Consider the following 22,410-nt stretch of genomic DNA (forward strand, 5'->3'; position numbering starts at 1 on the left):
TCCGAACAACTTCTCAAACATTTGACCTGTCGCTAAGCGGTGATGATTGTATCCGAACGGCTCTCGTTTGACAGTTCAGAAATACATCAATCACTGTCCGCTTATTACTCAAGAATTATCGCATTTTGTTGCAAAAACAAGAAATAAACCCCAATTTCCTAGTTTTGCGTACAGTTCTTTATACATGCGACGTGATACTAAGCTTGCAACATGAATACAATTCAAGAAGAAACCTCTAATCCTTCGTTAAAGCTGCTAAGCTGTCGAGCTTGCCTAGCTACCGATATTAAATTGTTTAATATATACGAAAACAAACTCGCTGAAGCTTTTGCTCATATCACAGGGAGTCCCGTAAGTGTTACCTTCTAGTTAAATGCAATTATTGTGATTTTCAATGTCAACATGCTGGAGATATCATATTTTATAATTTTACACTACTTAATCATATTATTTACATAAATATTGTTAATTAAGTCAATAATCTTAAATTAAAAGGATGTTGATAGTCTCATCAAATGATAAAGCAATGTTTTATTGAAAGTTATTAAGAAAATATAGTAGATGCACCATTAAAAATAAGAGTTTTGATTTTAGTGGATACATAGGAGAGTGTTATTTTAAATTATATTTGATTTGTATAGCTGTAGTGTTATATTTAATTGGTATAGCTTAAAGTTGCACTCTCTCGAAAGGGTCTCCACGGAAGACCAGCATCGGGGACCTCAAAGGTGCCTCAACATGATGCTGAGTGGAGACCATTTCAGAAACGCTTTATAACCAATCTATGTCAGTGTTATTAAAGATAAAGATAGCCTTATTGCTAGGTATTATTTGTAGTTACATGTTTTATTTTATTTCCTCTATTTTTTAATTATTTTTAGCTTGTCCACTGACATAGGCCTCCTCTAAAACCTTCCAGCGCTCTCTCTCCCACGCTTCCCGACTCCAAGTTGGTCCAGGAACCTTCTTTATATCATCATGTGTTAGTAGTTGTTAAGTTTAAATTAAGCGTTATTGAATAAAGCATCTTCTATTCTATTCTAATGTTTATGTCATTTGTAGGTGCTCTTATCAGACGGGTTGCCGCAGCACTTATGCAGCTACTGTCGTAGCACTCTGCTCAAATGCAGAGTGTTCAGGGCCCGGAGCCTCCGTGCACAGCATTGCCTTAGGGCAGTCCCTTTGCAAATTGAGGTAACACTTTATTTTATTTCTCTACAATAATACTAAGGCTGTAGCTGACTTTATTTTTACTTTGTCAAAAAGCAGTGTGCACTGCATTAAATGTAAAAAGTAACTTTTAAGTCCTATAAATATAGTTGGTCAAACCAATTTGTCAGTCAGTAAGAACCAGGAAAACCATATTCATCCTTTTCTTTTGGGTGCTCGTACTAGTATAAGACAAAGATAGTATGATTCTCTCTGTCTATGAATGAAATGAGATAGCCCTTTGACAAACTATAGTATCTAATTATTTTTATACCTACCAATTTTTCAGCTAACCACAGACTATATCAGAACCATAGACCGCCACTCTCACCAGCTCATCTACTTAACACAAACAAGAGTCGAGACCACAGACTATAGAGATATCCTTGAAGTGGATGTAAAAAAAGAAGAGTCAGACATAGACAATTTCATCCCAGAGTCTGATGATTTGAAAATAGAATATGAAATCAAAGATAAAATAGATGAAGGCATAGACAATGGAGATTTCAGTGATGATAATACAGAACAGATATTTGTAGCCACCAATCCGGTGAGAGATGTAAAAGTTAGAAAGGGAAGGAAGAAAAAAACGAAAGCAGAAGAGAAGAGAGTAAAAAAGAAGATAAAGAAGAGGACGTCAGATAATGATTATTTGCCAGATTTCGATTTTGCCAAGTTTGAAAGTAGTTATAGTGTTGAAATTATTGCTTTAACAAAGGTAAGATTCAAAAGATGTTTTTAGGGTTCCATACCCAAAGGGTAAAAACGGGACCCTATTACTAAGACTCCGCTGTCCGTCTGTCTGTCTTTCACCAGGCTGTATCTCACGAACCATGATAGCTAGACAGTTGACATTTTCACAGATGATGTATTTCTGTTGCCGCTATAATAATAAATACTAAAAACAGAATAAAATAAATATTTAAGAGGGGCTCCCATACAACAAACGTGACTTTTTACCGCTTTTTGCGTAATGATACGGAACCCTTCATGCGAAAGTAACTCTCTTAGTCTTACTTCTTCATGCTAAAACTGAAATGATTGAGATGAAATTTGTTATAAAGATAGTTTAGGGTCCGAGAAAAGACATCATCATCATTCGCTTGCCCTTATCCCATTCATTTCGGGTCGGCGCAGCATGTCTTTTTCTTCCATACCTCTCCCGCCCGTCATCTCATCATTACCTGGGGTTCATTTCATATCATCTCTCACACATTCCATCCACCTTTTTCTCGGTTTTCCTCTCCCGTTACTTCCCTCCACATTTATTCGTAATATTTTATTCGTCACATGACTTTCGTCCTTCCGCATCACATGCCCGTACCACGCTAGGCGATTCGCTCTCATCAAAGCATCATCATCTTTCCATGCTGACGAAGTCGGGAGCAGAAGTTAGTCTCTAAGGCCTCGTCTCCATATCGCGCGGCAAACCATCGAACATTGGCTCGCGCGGCAGCCCGCGGTGTCTATTGCGCTCGGCTGCCGAGCCAATGTTCGATGGTTTGCCGCGCGATATGGAGACGGGGTTTAATAATTGTGATGTTTCAGGAGCAACAATTAGAGGAGATTCGGGCGCGCAAGCAGAGCGCCAACTACCAGTACGCGGCGTACAAGTGCGAGGAGTGCGGGAAGGGGTTCATGGCCAACGACGCTTATAACAACCACAAGATACGGCACAGCCCGGTAAGGGACCTTATCGATCAATCCTGTTTCGTCCCCATCCACAGACAAAACATCCTCCAGACTGAGCATAGTCGCGCTATCCCCTCTGCCACGCATACGATAATTTTACTCCATGTTCGAGTCGAAACTGTATTTGTGTGACGTCCGTGTCTTTGAACGGACCAATCACGGCACGGGGTTTCGCTCACCTCGTCCCGCGCACCCCCGCATTTTTGGCATCATCGGTTGCATAAAATAATTGCTCTAAACTCGGTCTAGAGGATTCCTAGTCTATGTCCCCATCTAATGGCATTAGAACTGCTGCCGTATTCCCAGTACCGTCTTTACCATGCGGGCACACGGGGCCCGTGCCTAGAGCCCCCATCCTCAGGGGGCCCCGAAGGGCAGACAGTATCAGTATATTTGATTACCCATGCTAAATAAGTTTTTGGCAAAAATTTCATTTTTGGTACAAGCTTTTATTACTGACTGTACTTTTCTTTCCACAGGCAATTAATACTCATCGAGACAATTCTAAAAACCCCAAACACAATTAGGTTTCATTGTTTTATCACAGAATTCCTACGGCCACCTCTGGTCTCCATCATCAGATCAGCTCGATGATACCATAATATTGCATTGTCACCCAACTTACGTATGTATGCAAAATTTCAGCTCAATCGGACACCGGGAAGTGGATCAAATTTAACTTGCAAGATTTGATTACAGACAGACAGACAGACAGACAACGATCAGGGGAAAGTAAACAAAAGCTTGTAAAAAAAATAGGAGATCATAGTAGAAATATGTTAGTTGAATTAGCTTTCTTTGCTTTCCAAAAGGGCCCCAAATTCTTGTGCCCAGGGGCCCCAGCATAGTTTAAGACGGCCCTGCGTATTCCATGTTTTTACCGCCACTGTAATCAGTTTGACATATACTCACAAATAAAAACACTTTGACTTTGATTTTTTTAATAAAATGTACAGCCACTAGACGGTTCCACATAGAGCAGAGCATACGCGCGAGGCAACTTCTACACTGGCCGTTTTGTGCGCGAGAAAATTGCCTCGCGCGTATGCTCTCTCTGTGGACCCGGCTAATGGCCGTATTTTACGGCAATTACCGGTATAGACGCGGACGGTCTAGAACGCAAAATGACTAGTGTAATATTTTGCCTACACTGAGAGAAAAGTATGTACAACAAAAATACACTTAGAATTACAAAAATAAACTTAATCCGGGGACAAGGAGAGTTAACTAATAGGAACAAATTGACTTTTGCAATTTCTATTAGTTCTTGCAATTTCTATTATCTGTTTGTTGAAATTATATTTGGGATTACTGAGCTATTTGTAGAAATAAATAAACTTTACAGAAATAGTGAAACGTCCATAATTATTACTAAAACTTAATTTTTTCCCCCAGTACAGAACTGTTTTTTAATTCCTGGTGATGATTTTTCTCTCAGTGTATATATCGCTTTTAGTCTACATCGCGAACGGTCTAGAACGCAACATTACCACTTTTTTATATCGCACAGGTAGGTTAGGTTCGTTAGTTATCTTCAAATGGCCGAAGGCCAAACCGCACAGAATAGGTGCCCCGCGGCAGCGGGGCTCCGTTGACAATGGCACCGCTAACGTTCTGGACCGTTCGCGATGTAGGTAGACTAAGAGCGATATAGGCAAAATGTTACACTAGTCATATTGCGTTCTAGACCATCCGCGAATAACCCCAATTACAATTACCGTCTATTATTCACCAGAAACTATTGTATGGGGGTCGTCAGTCTTTTCTATTTATTATTGCCTTTTTGAACAGAGCATGGGCGCGCACGCGTGCGAGATCTGCCTGGTGCGGTTCAAGCGGCAATCTCGCCGCCAGGAGCACCAGGACCTGCACCGGCTCAAGTTCCTCTGTAAGGAGTGCAGCTTCGTATCTAGGAACAGGTCGGTTATTCATCTCATACCGTATTGCGCCTGTCTTGTAACAGAGCATGGGTGCGAGATCTGCCTGGTGCGGTTCAAGCGGCAATCTCGCCGCCAGGAGCACCAGGATCTGCACCGGCTCCAGTTCCTCTGCAAGGAGTGCAGCTTCGTATCTAGGAACAGGTCAGTTATTATTTGATAATGATGATGATGATGATGATGATGATGATGAGTTATTATTTATATTGTCAACAGTGTCACTTGTTGCTTGCTTCTTAATAATGCCACTGATTCGTACTATATAAACGCTATGCATCCACTTCGGATCTCTTTGTTTGACATGATTATTGAAAATCATAGTTAATGTAATGATTGTCAGATTATCATTAGTCATATCATAGTTCTGAAACCGTTAACTTTTCAGGATTTTTGCAAGGTTATTCTATAGTTAGGTTAGGTTACCTTTGTTTTATGGCAATCCTAAAAAGTTACGCGTTCCTGAGATAAACCAAATTATGATAAACAATACTTACGAAAATTCGGATAAACAATATATTATGACTTAAATCTTTATGGAAAAAAGCTTAATCATGCGAACGGCTAAGGAGTGGAATTCACTGCCTGCAAATCTATTCCCAGTCCACTATAACTTGGAATTTTTTACATCGAGAGTGAACAGACATATTTTAAGTAAGCATGTTCCATCCTAGACTGCATCGGCACTTACCATCAGGTGAGATTGTGGTCAAATGCGTACCTTTTTCTAATAAAGGAAAATTAGCATTATTTTTAAAGAATGCTACTTTTTAACCGACTTCCAAATCCCAAAGAAGGAGGTTATCAATTCGGTTGTATGTTTTTTTTTATTTTTTTTATTTTTATTTTTTTTATTTTTTATGTTTGTTACTCCATATCTCCGTCATTACTGGGCCGATTTTAAAAATTATTTTTTTGATTGCATGTATATGCATACAGATTGGTCCCGTTTTTGTCAAAATCCAGTTCTGATGATGGGATCCATGAGGAATCGACGGAACTCCTCAAATCTTAAAGGCATACATATAGTGATTTTTGTGTTTTTATCAACATATCAAGCATATACATTCAAAAACGTGACATTTGATGAAGTGGAACTGCTGATGATGATCAGAACGGAACTCTTCAACGACGCATAGTTCACCTTTGGCGATTTGTCCTCTTCCTTATGTTTGTTAAGCAAGTTAAGTTTTTAAGCAACATTTCTGTCAAGCTCGAGTTCTGATGATGGGATCCATAAGGAATCGAGGGAACTCCTCAAATCTTAAAGGCATACGTATAGAATTTTCTGTATTTTCATCATAAAATCAAGCATTTACATTAAAAACTGTCTCATTTGATGAAGTGGAACTGCTGATGATGATCAGAACAGAACTCTTCAACGACGCATAGTACACGTTTGGTGATTTCGAATTTCGATTTTGACTTGGACTGGGACCCGGACTTGTACCCGGATCCGGTTCGGAACCGGACCTGGACTCGGACTCGGACTTGGACCCGGACTCGGACCCGGACTCGGACCCGGACTCGGACCCGGACTCGGACCCAGACTTGGACCAGAACTCGGACCCGGACTCGGACCCGGACTCGGACCCAGACTCGGACCCGGACTCGGACTCAGAAACCTGGACCTTGACCCGGAAAATCACTATGATACCTAAACTGAATAAACCGCTATGATTACCTACCATAAAATATAGGTATATAGTATGATGATGCCAAACCCCTCCCGCTCAAACCCCCGTACACCGCACGGCATGCGCCGTTAAGTAGGTTAGGTTAGGTTTGAACTGCGATCCTCACAGACCAAACAAAAGTGGGTTAGGTTTGCTTAGAACTGCGGGCTTTACAGAAACGAAATGCTACTAGAAAAGTGGGTTTGATTAGGTTCGAACTACGATCCTCACAGAACCGAACTGCAATCAGAGAAGTGGGTTAGGTTAGGCTAGAATTACGACCCTTACGGAAACGAAATGCTACTAGAAAGTACTGGTTTTACCTCCTTTTCTACATAGTGCACCATAATCTTTCACCGGGCTCCATAGAAGTCGGTTTTTTTTTCTTAAAAATTATTTTGTTGCAGGTATCAAGCGAAGAAGCATTTCGAGTGGCACTCTGGCAAGATCCACGTCTGCAAACACTGCGGTGCCAGTTTTACGTGAGTGTCTAGTTCGCCGTTCGGTGGTGGGCAAGCTTTCTTCAAGGGGGGGGGGCAGAAAATTTCAGAAATTTTAGAGAGCCATTGCTACCCCTAAAGTTCCTATAGCCACCTTCGGTGTCCATCAGATCAGCTTGATGGTTACATAATATTGCATTGTGATCCAACTTTTACAAGTACCTATGTGAAGTTTCAGCTCAATCGAATAATGGGAAGTGGTACTAATTTCGCTTGCAAGATTTGACTCGAATATACAGTGATCAATCCCCATGGGTCAGTAGGGAGAAATCAGAAACTATGAGAGATAGCGATATCTGTTCTTAGGAACCATGGCTTCGATTTTAGATTTAATAATAATGACATTCACACTTTTTTTTAACTCTCATACATAACCGGGAATCGAATCGGTCAATATTCTTTATGTAATCGCGTGACTTCTGACTTCTCCCTACTGACCCATATGGATTGATTATTAAATAAATGCTTGTAATAACTTTTTTTCTATAGCAAGAGTTCAACATACTTGTCGCACGTGCGGCTCCAGCATCCTGCGATGAATGTGGCATGCGACGTGTGCGGCGAGACGTTCGTGGGACGACTGGGACTGTTGCAACACAAGTCACGAGCACACCAGGTAGGGTCGCCATGTGAGGGAGTTAGCTCGACACACTTGTCGCACGTGCGGCTCCAGCATCCTGCGATGAATGTGGCATGCGACGTGTGCGGCGAGACGTTCGTGGGACGACTGGGACTGTTGCAACACAAGTCACGAGCACACCAGGTAGGGTCGCCGTGTGAGGGAGTTAGCTCGACACACTTGTCGCACGTGCGCCTCCAGCATCCTGCGATGAATGTGGCATGCGACGTGTGCGGCGAGACGTTCGTGGGACGACTGGGACTGTTGCAACACAAGTCACGAGCACACCAGGTAGGGTCGCCATGTGAGGGAGTTAGCTCGACACACTTGTCGCACGTGCGGCTCCAGCATCCTGCGATGAATGTGGCATGCGACGTGTGCGGCGAGACGTTCGTGGGACGACTGGGACTGTTGCAACACAAGTCACGAGCACACCAGGTAGGGTCGCCGTGTGAGGGAGTTAGCTCGACACACTTGTCGCACGTGCGCCTCCAGCATCCTGCGATGAATGTGGCATGCGACGTGTGCGGCGAGACGTTCGTGGGACGACTGGGACTGTTGCAACACAAGTCACGAGCACACCAGGTAGGGTCGCCGTGTGAGGGAGTTAGCTCGACACACTTGTCGCACGTGCGCCTCCAGCATCCTGCGATGAATGTGGCATGCGACGTGTGCGGCGAGACGTTCGTGGGACGACTGGGACTGTTGCAACACAAGTCACGAGCACACCAGGTAGGGTCGCCATGTGAGGGAGTTAGCTCGACACACTTGTCGCACGTGCGGCTCCAGCATCCTGCGATGAATGTGGCATGCGACGTGTGCGGCGAGACGTTCGTGGGACGACTGGGACTGTTGCAACACAAGTCACGAGCACACCAGGTAGGGTCGCCGTGTGAGGGAGTTAGCTCGACACACTTGTCGCACGTGCGCCTCCAGCATCCTGCGATGAATGTGGCATGCGACGTGTGCGGCGAGACGTTCGTGGGACGACTGGGACTGTTGCAACACAAGTCACGAGCACACCAGGTAGGGTCGCCATGTGAGGGAGTTAGCTCGACACACTTGTCGCACGTGCGGCTCCAGCATCCTGCGATGAATGTGGCATGCGACGTGTGCGGCGAGACGTTCGTGGGACGACTGGGGTTACTACAACACAAGTCACGAGCGCATCAGGTAATTGGCACATGGCAGGGTCGCCATGCAAAGCTCTTAGTTGAGCATGATGCAACAAGATTTCGACATTGAGAAAAGGTGTATCCAGACTAGTAAATTTTTCGCCAATCTGATTAAATTGCCCGATCGAATCAGGACGTGCGGATGGAAACGCCAATTTGGCTCGCCGAATTCAACCGCCGATAATGACCGATATTACCCATAAAATGAGGTGCGGACGCGAGAATACCAATTTGTGACGCCAGTATTTTCGTTCTGGGGCATTTTTTTTCAATTTAGGTTCTAATAATATCACCATAAATCTAAAATTTAATTTCTGATCAAATCGGTCGATTTGATCATCCCGTCTGGAATCCAGGCTCTGGATACCGCTATATGTATTATGTTAGAAAAGGCACCGTTCAATATAATTTGTATTTAGCCTATAGTAATTATCTAATTTTAAAGTTAATTTTAACTTAGAATTATAGTGAGGGTTGCACAATTAATCTACCTACCTACTGGTAAAGCATTTTTGCCCAAACTCAAAGGGAAACTGTTAGATACGTAGATATGGGCACAAGTGAAACAACCGGTAGCTAGTTATGCACTGGTTTATTGACAGATAGGTGTCGTGGTGGGCGCAGCCACGCACACATGTAAGCATACGCTAGACGTATATATATCAGAAACCTTCGTTCGCAGATTTGTAGGTTATAGGAGAAAGGATCCACAAAAATCTGTCAATAGAATTTAGACTTTCTATCAAAACGATAAGTCATTGATTTAAATGACAAATAGAAGGATCCTTATGGCTAAATTGCATCAGTGGGGCTGGTAACTGTGAAAGGTTTGCATAGATGGCGCCATAATAGCTGGCCTCTTTTTCTTTGAAATTTGGCTTAAAGGGCTGGCATCCAGGGCATATCATTTCATTAAAAAAAAATATTTGGGACAATTCTAGGGATTGACAAGGCAAGCTATGCTGGCTCCATCTGCTAAATACTTATACCGGTCAACCCCATTTCGTCGTACACTGTCGGCCACTAAAAACCGGTCACCGATCTTGTATCATATACCCTATATACTCGTGGTCTGTATCTTTAGGTATTTAAATAAAAGTAAACAAAATCTACCCTCAAATGGCTCCTGAAGCCAGGTGAGGCAGGGGTGCGAAACTCGGCTGGTCGGTTAAACTCGGCTCCGCTCGGCTCAGCATTGCTCCGAGCAATTATTAGGGTTGGCTTCTTTTTGCGTGCACGACCACAGATAAGATAATCACTTGATTTTTGACAACCCTAAATAGCCGAAAGGGATAGTGCCATATATTAGAAAGAGACAGCATGATTCGACCCTGAACCGCTGTCAGACTTCGTGTTTGTAGGAAGCTTCCTTTCTGTACGATAGTACTATTAATTATTCTGTGGTTGAGGGTAGATGAAAACATTACATGATCAAATAATGTACGTTTAAAGTCAGCTCGTTCAGTGACAGATCCAGACGGTTTTGGATTTGGTCGGTTAATCAATCAATATTATAACTACCCGAAAATTTACAAATTATTTGTTGACTTTTATTTAACTACCTACAGATACAGAGTATAGGTATACCCTATGTTCATGGTATAATAATATACTCCGCCTGGTACTCTCTTCCCGTCTTTTCCTGGTCACGTGACTGACACAAGCCTACGTCATCATGCGCTATATGATAATATGCGATAGCGCTATATTATAAAGTGGCAATGTTATTGTGACGTAGGCTTGTGTCACTCTGGGAAGAGAAGACCATGTTTTATTAGACTATGCCCTATGCTTCGTGTGTCAGGTGACAGTGGTGAAGGCGGAGTCTCGCTGCGCGGAGTGCGGCGCGCAGTTCGAGAGCGCGGAGGCGCTGACCAGACACACCCCCTGCGACCCACATGCCAGGTATATATTTTTAGGGTTCCGTATCCGTACCCAAAGGGTAAAACGGGACCCTATTACTAAGACTTCGCTGTCCGTCCGTCCGTCCGTCCGTCCGTCTGTCACCAGGCTGTATCTCACGAACCGTTTTCTGTTGCCGCTATAACAACAAATACTAAAAACAGAATAAAATAAAGATTTAAATGGGGCTCCCATACAACAAACGTGATTTTTGACCATAGTTAAGCAACGTCGGGAGGGGTCAGTACTTGGATGGGTGACCGTTTTCTTTTTTGCTTTTTTTTTGTTTTTTTTTTGCATTATGGTACGGAACCCTTCGTGCGCGAGTCCGACTCGCACTTACCCGGTTTTTTTATAAATATTATAGGGCATTCTTACACAGATTGACCAAGTCCCACAGTAAGCTCAAGAAGGCTTGTGTCGTGGGTACTCAGACAACGATACATATAATATATAAATACTTAAATACATAGAAAACAACCATGACTTAGGAACAAATATCTGTGTCATCACACAAATAAATGCCCTTACCGGGATTCGAACCCAGGAACATCGGCTTCATGACTACCCACACTAGGCCAGATCGTCGAAGATCCTTACTTTTTTTTACCTTAGGGTATTCAAAGTTATTTGAGTACTACCAAAGAGAAAAGATACGAGTAGTATAGAGGGGGAGTGGGTTTTGATGCTAGAGCAATGATTTTTTTAACACAGATTAATATTGTCAATATCTGTGTCGGACCGTTTTGCTTTTTTTGATTTTTTGTTTTTTAAGGCCCTTCAAAAATGGCCTAATTGACTATGCCGCAATGAGAGGCGTAGTATTCAAAACTGATATTAATTAGCCAAAAAAGCAAAACGGTCCGACACTGATAATTTCATAATCATTTAGATTTTCAAATTTGGTTACGATTGGTTAAGTTTTGGAGGGGGAAACAGTCGAGTTTTGATATTTTTACGCGAGATTTTTCGCCTTGTCCTTATCGCACTAGTTTTAGGAGCCGCTTCCGTTAGCGAGACGGGTATATTTACCTAAAATATTTAAAACTCAGCTCCTGTTTCGTCTTAACGTCGGCAGACCCTGTCTGGTGTGTGGCGAGACATTGTCGACAGAAGATGAATTACAAGCACACGCCAAGGAACGACACAGCATGGATCAATTCAAATGTGTACAGGTAAGAGTTGTTAACCCTCTCACAGCCACAGACGGCTGTGCACGTCATCGGAGTCTTTCCAATGACGCCAACAGCCGTCAGCTTCGCCAATGCATATTGCATGTGATGGTAGAAAAAGGAAAATTGTTCAACTATGTTCTACCCAAGGGGATACGAAATTAAATTTGATTGCTAATAGCAGGCGTGGCTCACTCCGCGATTTCGTCGCTTTGCTACAGGTAGCTAAAAGTACATCCGTTCCACCCCAATTTTGGGGTAAGCCATAAGCCGCGCGTGGCGCTGTCGCCACCTAGCGGCCATATCTGTGCTGATCGTAACAGACGCGTTTTATTAGAGTGAGTCTTCTGTACCTAGTACTATTATTTATTCTGTGCTAATAGCATAATTAGCATGCACCATTTATTTATTTATTTATTTAAAACTTTATTGCACAAAAGAATAACTTAATGTACAAAAGGCGAACTTAATGCCATGAGGCATTCTCTACCAGTTAACCTTAAGGCCAAGCAGAAAATATTGTAGGCGGTGCACCATATGCAATAGGGACTTACGCGGGACTCCGTAAAGTGCAATTTCGCTTAAATAATTGCGATATCCTGGCGTCCGTGGCACGGCATATTCCTTCGCACTCTGGCGTTCAAAATTCTGTCTATCTATCTAACTGTTTATCTGTATGCTGGCTTGCAGGGCGTAGTTAGCGGTCTTTGAAAGCATTATATAGCGTTTATTATGTGGCGTGGCTCTCTCCGCGATTTCGTCGCGTCGCTACAAGTACATGCGGCCCACACCAATTTTGGTGTCTAGCCATAGTAGTTGCCGCGCACCGCTTCGGAACGGACGCCTGCTCGCGCTTGCTGTCGTGATGACGCGTTTTGAGAGAACCTTCTGTACCTAAATAAATAAAATAAAAAGCCCATTTATTCCATAACCAACAAAATAAATTTACATATCTAGTTAAAAAAGGTAATTTAAACTCTATTCTTAGAGTTGTATTTTGTACACTTAAACTAGTATTTATAACTATAATATAAATACAGTGAAACCTGGTTAATTGGCACCTGGATAAATGGAAAACCTCAATAATTGCAACCAAAAGTCCGGTCTCGGTCCCTTGAGACCAAAAGGCCTCTATAATTGAAATTTTGGAACCTCTATAATTGCAATTTAGATTTTAGTGCTTTTCGTAATTTTGCCTCTATAATTGACTACATCGCAACTTAAGACCTCTATAATTGACACTGTGCTAAAAAAATCCGTTATTTTTGCTCTTGTTTTTACCTCTATTATTGAAACGAGTCTTGCTTATTACCTCTGTAATTGAAATAATGTAGTTGTATACAGCAGAAACAATATTTTAATAGCAATGATCATTTTATTTACATCTCCATCCAGAATTTAATTTATTTATTGGGTATCTATCACAGCCTGTAGTAGGTGAAATAGTTTTGATCAATAAAAAACAAAGTATGCTTTTTACATTCTAATAAAACTTTCTTCTACAATTCAAGGGAATTTTTTAAACCCAAATGATAAGAAAATAAAGTGGTAATTAAAGTAGTGTAAAAGTGCAAGTATAGACGGACGCAATATATAGAATGTAAGCGTGTAAATCTACTTAAAATGGTTAAATTTGCACCTCCATAAAAGAAATTTGTCAGAACGCAACCTCTATTAATGAAAACCTCTATAATTGACACAACGATTTTTTGAACCTCGTTAAATGACACGACCTGCTTAAATGAAAAACCTGGTTAATTGACAAAAATTGGCCGGTCCCTTGAGATTGCAATTATCCAGGTTCCACTGTATACAATTTGGTTAGGACCCCTCACGGGTAAAGGCCTCCTCCAGCTCTTGCCATCTTTTTCTGTCTTGTGCAGTATTGGGCCAGTCCTTGTCTATGTCACGGAGTTCATCTGACCACCTGGCGTTTGGTTTGCCGTGTCTTCTTTTGCCGTCTGGCCCTTTCCACAGCGTGGCCACTTTAGTCCATCTTTTGGTGTGCATTCTAGCCCATTGCCCATTTCCATTTGGACTTTAAACTATATTCTAACGCATCTATTATTTTTGTCTTTGCTCTAATATCACTATGTCTTATCTTATCCTTTAGTTTCATTTTCAGAATATTGCGTTCGTACGTACCTAGTACATACCAGTGGCGGCGCGTCCATAAAAGCCGATTCCCACCGGCTTGCCTGTTTTTGGACGTTTGAGCAGAGTTGTAAAGGAAATATGTAAGCCAAATTAGCCCCGGCTTGCCTATTGATATGTTTGTAGCGCTGCCACTGGTGCATACTATTATTTATTTTGTGGTATAGACAAAATAAAGCTTTTATATTATTGCAGTGTGACAAAACATTCGCCAGCTCTAAATCGTACGAGGTGCACCACCAGCGCGTGCACCTCAACGTGCGCTGGCGCAAGTCGCGCGAGCAGCGAGCGCGGCGCACTCACACTGACCCGCCCAAGCGCAAGGAGGCCATGTGCGAGGTGTGCGGCAAGGCGTGCGAGGTGAGATCAACAAGATATATACCTCTCTCTCTACTTTACTTCCTTACATATGGTTAGCGCAAGTCGCGCGTGCAGCGAGCGCGGCGCACTCACAGCGACCCGCCCAAGCGCAAGGAGGCCATGTGCGAGGTGTGCGGCAAGGCGTGCGAGGTGAGATCAACAAGATATATACCTCTCTCTCTACTTTACTTCCTTACATATGGTTAGCGCAAGTCGCGCGTGCAGCGAGCGCGGCGCACTCACACTGACCCGCCCAAGCGCAAGGAGGCCATGTGCGAGGTGTGCGGCAAGGCGTGCGAGGTGAGGTCAACAAGATATATACCTCTCTCTCTACTTTACTTCCATACATATGGTTATATCCTTTAATGTGATGAACATATAATTTTCGTAGTATATACTTAAACTATACCTAACTTTATGTTCTTTATAATATCCTGCTACCCTAAGGTTGTCTGGAAGAGATCGCTTACAGCGATAAGATTTAACAAGTTAACACATATCAGTGAAAGAATAAGGATCAAAGGAACGCAGCGTTCAAACAGTGTTAATCTTCTGTCGAAAGATGGCAGTAAATGAACTGTAGCTACATAATTTACCATGACATGCAGTAACTCTCTACTTCTAATTCTCTTTGTTGGTAGTCGAACGCAGCGTTGGTGTACCACCAGCGCTCCCACACGGGCGAGCGGCCCTACAAGTGCGCGCAGTGCCCCAAGTCCTTCACAATGCCGCAGGCCCTCATAGTAAGTATGGATCCTATCAAAAATATAATCGTACTCATTTATTTATAATATAATTACATATATATTCACCCGAGGCAGAGGCAGACCAAAAATGAGATGGCGAAACGACCTGGACGCATTCTGTGGCGACTGGGAGCATAAACAAAGCCGTGACGAGTGGCGATAGACAGGGGAGGCCTTTGCCCAGCAGTGGGACATAATATAGGCTACTAAAAAATAAAATAAAAATAATAACTACATTCTATGTTTCACTTTTATCGAAATGAAATTTGAACATTGTCATAGTGACATTAAGTCGAATTTCGACTATCTTGAAAATGTTACATAATATATAACCCTGTAATATTGGGCCAGCGATCGGTTTCTGCCTCTCTATCACTCTTGTTTATTCGATCGATAGAGAGGCAGATAAAGAGATTTCGCGTTAGGCCATCTGTAAACAAAACGCCTTGGTGCCAACGCATCAATGTCATAGTGAAAACTTGTCAAAAAACTGTTTAAGGGCTAGTATGTATAAGTTACTCTATGGTTTACTAAACAAATTAGTGCTGCACTTTGGCGGCAGAACATTGCAGTAATACTCCCTATTCAATGTTGACGTGTAAAAGTGCCCTTGTGGCCTATTTGCTGAATAAATAAATAACAAATATGATAATAATAAATATGTATGTTCTATGTTTGTGTATTTATAAATATGTAGTACAGGTTTTTCTCTTTACTTATTGCTTTCGTCTTCCTTCATGTGTATTAAAAAATCTCATAATGCTTATTAGTCCATATTAAATTATCTTTCACCTGTTAGTGTTTGATCCTTTCGGATTTTCTCGAAGGTTAGCTGGAAGAGATCATTTTTAGGGATAAGTTCGCCTTTGTACATGACATTTTTATTTTGTTTTTGTCCGTTTTATGTAAACCTGTTTATGTGCAATAAAGTGACATACATACATAATCTTGGACAGAATCACCAGCTGGTGCACTCGGAGGAGCGGCCGTACGCGTGTTCCGCGTGCCCGAAGGCCTTCAAGCAGAAAGTGGCCCTGCAACTTCACAGCCGGGTAACAAACATACATACATAATCTTGGACAGAATCACCAGCTGGTGCACTCGGAGGAGCGGTACGCGTGCTCCGCGTGCCCGAAGGCCTTCAAGCAGAAAGTGGCGCTGCAACTGCACAGCCGGGTAACATACATACATACATACATACATAATCTTGGACAGAATCACCAGCTGGTGCACTCGGACGAGCGACCGTACGCGTGCTCCGCGTGCCCGAAGGCCTTCAAGCAGAAAGTGGCGCTGCAACTGCACAGCCGGGTAACATACATACATAATCTTGGACAGAATCACCAGCTGGTTCGCTCGGACGAGCGTCCGTACGCGTGCTCCGCGTGCCCGAAGGCCTTCAGGCAGAAAGTGGCGCTGCAACTGATCAGCCGGGTAACATACATACATACATACATAATCTTGGACAGAATCACCAGCTGGTGCACTCGGACGAGCGGCCGTACGCGTGCTCCGCGTGCCCGAAGGCCTTCAAGCAGAAAGTGGCGCTGCAACTGATCAGCCGGGTAACATACATACATACATACATAATCTTGGACAGAGTCACCAGCTGGTGCACTCGGAGGAGCGGCCGTACGCGTGCTCCGCGTGCCCGAAGACCTTCAAGCAGAAAGTGGCGCTGCAACTCCACAGCCGGGTAACAAAAGACATACGATATTAATTTAAACTGATATCTGAAGACTGGTCTGGCCTAGTGGGTGAAGCCCTGCGTGTGAAGCCGCGGTCCTGGGTTCGAATCCCGTTAAGGGGATTTATTTGTGTGATGATATTTGTTCCTGAGTCTTGGGTGTTTTCTATGTATTTATGTATTTAACTATATACATCGGTGTCTGAGTACCCACGACACAAGCCTTCTTGAGCTTACTGAGGGAACTGAGGGACTTAGTCAAGCTGTGTAAGAATGTCCTATAATATTTATTTATGTAGATGTGGCGGGTGGCCCGGGGGTTCAAGGCGTGAGCCCGGATTGCTAAAGACGCCGGTTCGCACCCGGCCTTCAGCACTGGAGGGCTTCGTCACTTCTTTAATATATGACATCTATATCAGTTTATAATTTAAATATCTGGGAGACCGAGCTTTGCTTGGAAACCATATAATAACTCGAAAACTAGATCGATTTTTCGCCCCCGAATACCCCCATATAGCAAATTTCATCGAAATCGTTAGAGCCGTTTCAGAGATCCCCGAAATATATGTATAAATAAATAAACAAGAATTGCTCGCTTAAAGGTATTAGATACAGTGTAATCACTTTATAACGTCACTCGATTTAACGACAAACTCTTTAAAACGTCGAAATTGCTAGAAATTTTAATTTGTTCCCAAAGTTGTGTATACTATATTTTATCACACAAACGGGTATACCGCAATATAGTTTCATTGCTTCTACCTTAAATTCCGACGTTTCAGCTGAGTTGCACCGGATTAACCGGAACTCTATTTTCAACTCCTTCTTACAATATTAGTTGTAAATTGTTTAAGTAGTACATTTTCCGTTAGTAGCGAAACTTGTGACATCTGGTGTTGAGTAGCGGTACTGATAGTTCCACTACTTGACGTTAGATGTCGACCACGAAATAACTCGCGTTTTGGTAAGGCCCTGGTCCCACCGCGAGCTAGTAAGCTATGAGCTGTCGGCTATAAACACGAACAAAAGATAAGCACTCCCGTGTAAATAAAAGAGACACGGCGATATTTATAGCTCACCGCTGGGCGAGTAACTATAAATATCGCCGTGTCTCTTTTATTTACACGGGAGTGCTTATCTTTTGTTCGTGTTTATAGCCGATAGCTCATAGCTTACTAGCTCGCGGTGGGACCAGTGTCGTATGGAGTTACCACTCATTTTTAGGGTTCCGTACCCAAAGGGTAAAACGGGACCCTATTACTAAGACTTCGCTGTCCGTCCGTCCGTCCGTCCGTCCGTCCGTCCGTCCGTCCGTCTGTCACCAGGCTGTATCTCACGAACCGTGATAGCTAGACAGGTGAAATTTTCACAGATGATGTATTTCTGTTGCCGCTATAACAACAAATACTAAAAACAGAATAAAATAAAGATTTAAATGGGGCTCCCATACAACAAACGTGATTTTTGACCAAAGTTAAGCAACGTCGGGAGGGGTCAGTACTTGGATGGGTGACCGTTTTCTTTTTGCTTTTTTTTGTTTTTTTTTTTGCATTATGGCACTTGCTCGGTTTTTACTTATATTTCTCTATGGTTGTTTCCACCTTAATATTTTAATATTAAATACTAACAAAAAAATTAACATAAATTCCTCTTTTCTCCTTGCACCATTTTTACATGTCGCTGTTTGGCCCGATGGTTGACTGGTAGAGAATGTCATTAGGCTAATTAAGTCCGCCAATTGTACATTATTTTTGTGTTTTGCGCAATAAAGTTTAAATAAAAATAGAGTGAGTTATTTCGGTTATTAGGGTTCCGTACCCAAAGGGTAAAACGGGACCCTATTACTAAGACTCCTCTGTCCGTCCGTCCGTCCGTCCGTCACCAGGCTGTATCTCACGAACCGTGATAGCTAGACAGTTGAAATTTTCACAGGTGATGTATTTCTGTTGCCGATATAACAACAAATTTAATACTAAAAACAGAATAAAATAAAGATTTAAGTGGGGCTCCCATACATCAAACGTGATCTTTGACCGAAGTTAAGCAACGTCGGGCGGGGTACGGGGTACGTACGGAACCCTTCGTGTGCGAGTCCGACTCGCACTTGGCCGGTTTTTTTTAATTATACGTTGTCCGCAGGTCCACACCGGCGAGCGTCCATACAAATGTTCGCTATGCGACAGTTCGTTCAAGCAGGGCCCTCACCTCCGCACCCACGTCAAGCTGATGCACCACGCGCCGGAGCGCCGGCCGCGACGCAAGCCCTAGCACGACGGGCGTGGCTCACTCGATCCCGTCGCCAGGGCTCGGAAACCGTTTTATTTTTCAAACCGGTTTCGTTCATTCACCCGGGAACGAAAAGGATTTAAGAAGAAGAAGAAATACATTTATTTAACATCTGGATTTCGTTTCCGTTTGCGGTTACCGGTTAAAGAACTGTTCTATTGAGAAACTGATTTATGCCACTTTCGTTCGCCTTCCGTTTTTGTGAAACGAAATTAACCGGTGAAATTGAAAATAGTGAAGCGAGGTAGAACGAGTAAGTATTGCTATCTCTTTTGCGTATGATAACGAGTTTAACCGAGAGTCTCCGAAAGCCAAGAGTAACCGGTATTATATCGTTCCCTGCGAACCATAAAATTCTGTTCCCTGTTCTTACCGGTTAGGAGAGAGCGTAATGTTTTAGTTCGCGTTCCATCAATTTACCGGTTTTTTAACGAACGAAATAATATAATGGTTTTGGAACGCTATTAACAGGTATTTCAATACCGGTTCCGAGCCCTGCCCGTCGCGTCGCTACAAGTACACGCGGCCCACACCAATGTTGGTGTCTAGCCATAGCAGTTGCCGCACACCGCTACGGAATGGACTGGTCGCTATAGTTCGTTTTTTTAGTACTAGAAAGAACTTGGAAGAAGGTAAGTGATTTTAGCATGTCTTTTAATTGAAAAACGCTTATTAAAAATCAGTAACTATCATTTATGAAAACAGAAGAATATAAATTATATCTCTAAACCGCGTGGAGTGGAGGAACAGCCTTCTAAGAGGTCGCGAAACCCATGATAGGTCCTGGTTTCAAGACTTGACCCGAAAACGGGCAATAAAACGCATGCGCGATGAGGGTCGCCTCGATGCGGATCCTCAATTAGGGTTACCAGATGACAGGAATTTTCCTGAATTATGGCCTTTTGTCAGGAATGGGGGCGGAAAACGAAAATGTCAGGATTTTTTTGAATTGATAGACTTTTTTTATTAAGTACCTTTTTATTTACTTAAATCAATCCAAAAACATTGCAATAAAATAATAAATGAGATCCACTAAACTTACATCGAAATAATGACTATAATATTCGCATTTGCAAAGATTTGTTATCGGGTGGCCATCGCACAAACGGCTAGAACCTCCCCCCCCCCCCCCCCCCCCGTCGTCGCGGTTAAAAATATGAATGTCAGGAAAAATATTAGGAAATCAGGAATTGTGTCAGGAAATTATAAATTTGTATCTGGTAACCCTATCCTCAATGCACTTTTATTTGTCACAAATGTGGACGACTGTGCCGTTCAAGGATCGGGTATAGCCACGAGCGACGCTGTCGCTAGTTAATAATTAAGTCATAGATGCTGCTTAAATCATCTGTAAAGATGCACAAGGCCTAATGATGATGATGATTACATTCATAATTGTTACATATTTGCCGTGACTTATTTTTAAAACGTGTTTTTCACTTAAAAGACACATCAAGATTTTTTAATGCTAAAAAAACGAACTATAGCCATAGTAGTTGCCACGCACCGCTACGGAACGGTTTGCTCGCGCTTGCGCCACCTAGCGGTCATATCTGTCGTAATAGACGCGTTTTATTAGAGTGAATCTTCTGTACGGTACAGAAGATTCACAGTCTGTGAGGGGCCCCGAGCCTCGTACTGCCTAGGGGCCCCGACATGCTTAATCCGGCCCTGTCTGTACCTGGTACTTTTATTCTGTGGTTACGATGAATTTGGGCCCATTAGAGTCGTCTTGATAAGTAGATAATTATTGGGGAATGCAAACCGGTAAAAGTTGCACAGAAATTACCGGTAAACCGATAAGTTAACGGTATTTTCATACTGAATCATTCAAAGGCAGCTATAATTTTACAATTATGATGTATTATATGTAAATATTTATATTGTATCAAATACATTTGTAAATAAAACGATATCATTTTACAAACATGTATAACAATGAAAATAAATAAATGTGCATTATTTAGAGTGTTTATTAACGGATCCCCTTGTTTGACATAATTATTAAAAGTAATTCTGAAACCGTTAACTTTCCAGGAATTTGGTAAGGTTATCCTATAGATAGGATAGGTTTAAAAAAAAGGTTTGTTTTATGGCAATCCTGAAAAATGACGTAATTCTGAACCAAATAAATTATGACTAACGACAATGCAGGCAAACAATACATAATGACTTGAAACTTAGGAAACAATAGAGACCCGTTTATTAATTAGGGTCTGTTCGGAAAGAGAAGAGTCGTAGAATGTATAAAATGTTTGGGCTCCCCTACATTTCACGACTCTTCTCTTTCCGCGCAGACTCTACACAAATATGAATATGACCATACAATACAAGTCTTGTCTATTAAGGCCTATCCAGACCAGTAAATTTTTCGCCAATCCGATTAAATTGCCCGATCGAATCAGGAAGTGCGGACGCAAACGCCAATTTGGTTCGCCGATTATGACCGATATTACCGATAAAATGGAGTGCAGACGCAAGAATAGGTACCAATTTGTGACGAATTATTTTTATTTTAGGGCATTATTCAATTTAGTGGGCGCTAATATCACCATAAATCTAAAATTGGTGACTAAATTGGAAATTGACGCCAATTACCAAGGCCCCAACGTTTTCTGTTCGTTTTTTGTTTTTTTTGTTGTTGTTTTTTCGTCGCAGTGCGCGCAGTGGTTTTTCTGCGATATATTACAGCGCGATTCTAAAATCGTGTCGCAAAAATTAAAATCGTGGTGTGCGCTTGGCCTAAAAGAGAAACATCCCCGCAATTTGCGAATTTCGGTTTTGGCGGTAGCCCCTATGGGCTATAACCAGGGGTGCGAAACTCCTGTGGCCCATTTTATAAAGCTACAAGTTACAATTTACAAGCGGAAGTCTCTTTCTAACCATATGTGTTAGAACGAGACTTCCGCTTGTAAATTGTAACTTGTAGCTTTATAAAATAGGCCACTGGATTTGAAGTCCATCTTGTCAACAGTATGGTTGTCCTTTTTTGACAAACGGCATTTTTAAAGAGCGAGGAGAGAGAAATGATACTAGTTGCTGCGCCGTCAAAGAGAACAGAAAGAACAGAAAAGGCCTTGAACAACACACAATAAATATTAATGATTCTTCTGTATATATATTTAAATCATTGTATTCATTTATTTTACGTCATGACATTAAACTTAAACTGTTTATAATTTTATTTACCATATGATCCTTTTCCAAAATTCCGTCTTACTCGTTGTAATGTAATCCTTTAATTCCTCTTTAATGCCGCTTCCCTGCTTTACTCGTCTGGCTGAATGCGCCAGGAGCG

At 42.2% G+C, this 22,410-nt stretch overlaps 3 protein-coding genes across 3 annotated transcripts in view; 2 read left to right on the plus strand and 1 right to left on the minus strand.

Annotated features, from left to right (window-relative positions):
* Positions 1-1,497, minus strand: part of LOC134677560 (uncharacterized) — a 54,771-nt gene extending 53,274 nt beyond the window's left edge. The window contains exon 1 of the mRNA XM_063536032.1: positions 1,484-1,497. The gene's annotated coding sequence lies outside the window, so the exon portion shown is untranslated. The remainder of the gene's footprint in view (positions 1-1,483) is intronic.
* LOC134677262 (zinc finger protein 225-like) lies at positions 89-8,526 on the plus strand. Its single transcript, XM_063535694.1, has 8 exons — positions 89-351; positions 1,063-1,194; positions 1,499-1,927; positions 2,758-2,892; positions 4,693-4,820; positions 6,919-6,993; positions 7,501-8,375; positions 8,420-8,526. The coding sequence occupies exons 1-8, from the start codon at positions 211-213 to the stop codon at positions 8,524-8,526; spliced, it is 2,022 nt and encodes a 673-aa protein (XP_063391764.1). The 5' UTR covers positions 89-210.
* A 160-nt stretch (positions 8,527-8,686) lies between these two features.
* LOC134677572 (zinc finger protein 79-like) lies at positions 8,687-20,148 on the plus strand. The gene is made up of 7 exons (XM_063536048.1): positions 8,687-8,803; positions 10,610-10,710; positions 11,786-11,882; positions 14,229-14,393; positions 15,035-15,136; positions 16,355-16,450; positions 18,966-20,148. Exons 1-7 carry the CDS (start codon positions 8,723-8,725, stop codon positions 19,092-19,094), a joined length of 771 nt encoding a protein of 256 aa, XP_063392118.1. The 5' UTR covers positions 8,687-8,722; the 3' UTR covers positions 19,095-20,148.
* The last annotated feature ends 2,262 nt before the right edge of the window (positions 20,149-22,410 follow it).

The sequence above is a fragment of the Cydia fagiglandana genome, chromosome 26 (assembly GCF_963556715.1).
Source record: "Cydia fagiglandana chromosome 26, ilCydFagi1.1, whole genome shotgun sequence".
NCBI lineage: Eukaryota > Metazoa > Arthropoda > Insecta > Lepidoptera > Tortricidae > Cydia > Cydia fagiglandana.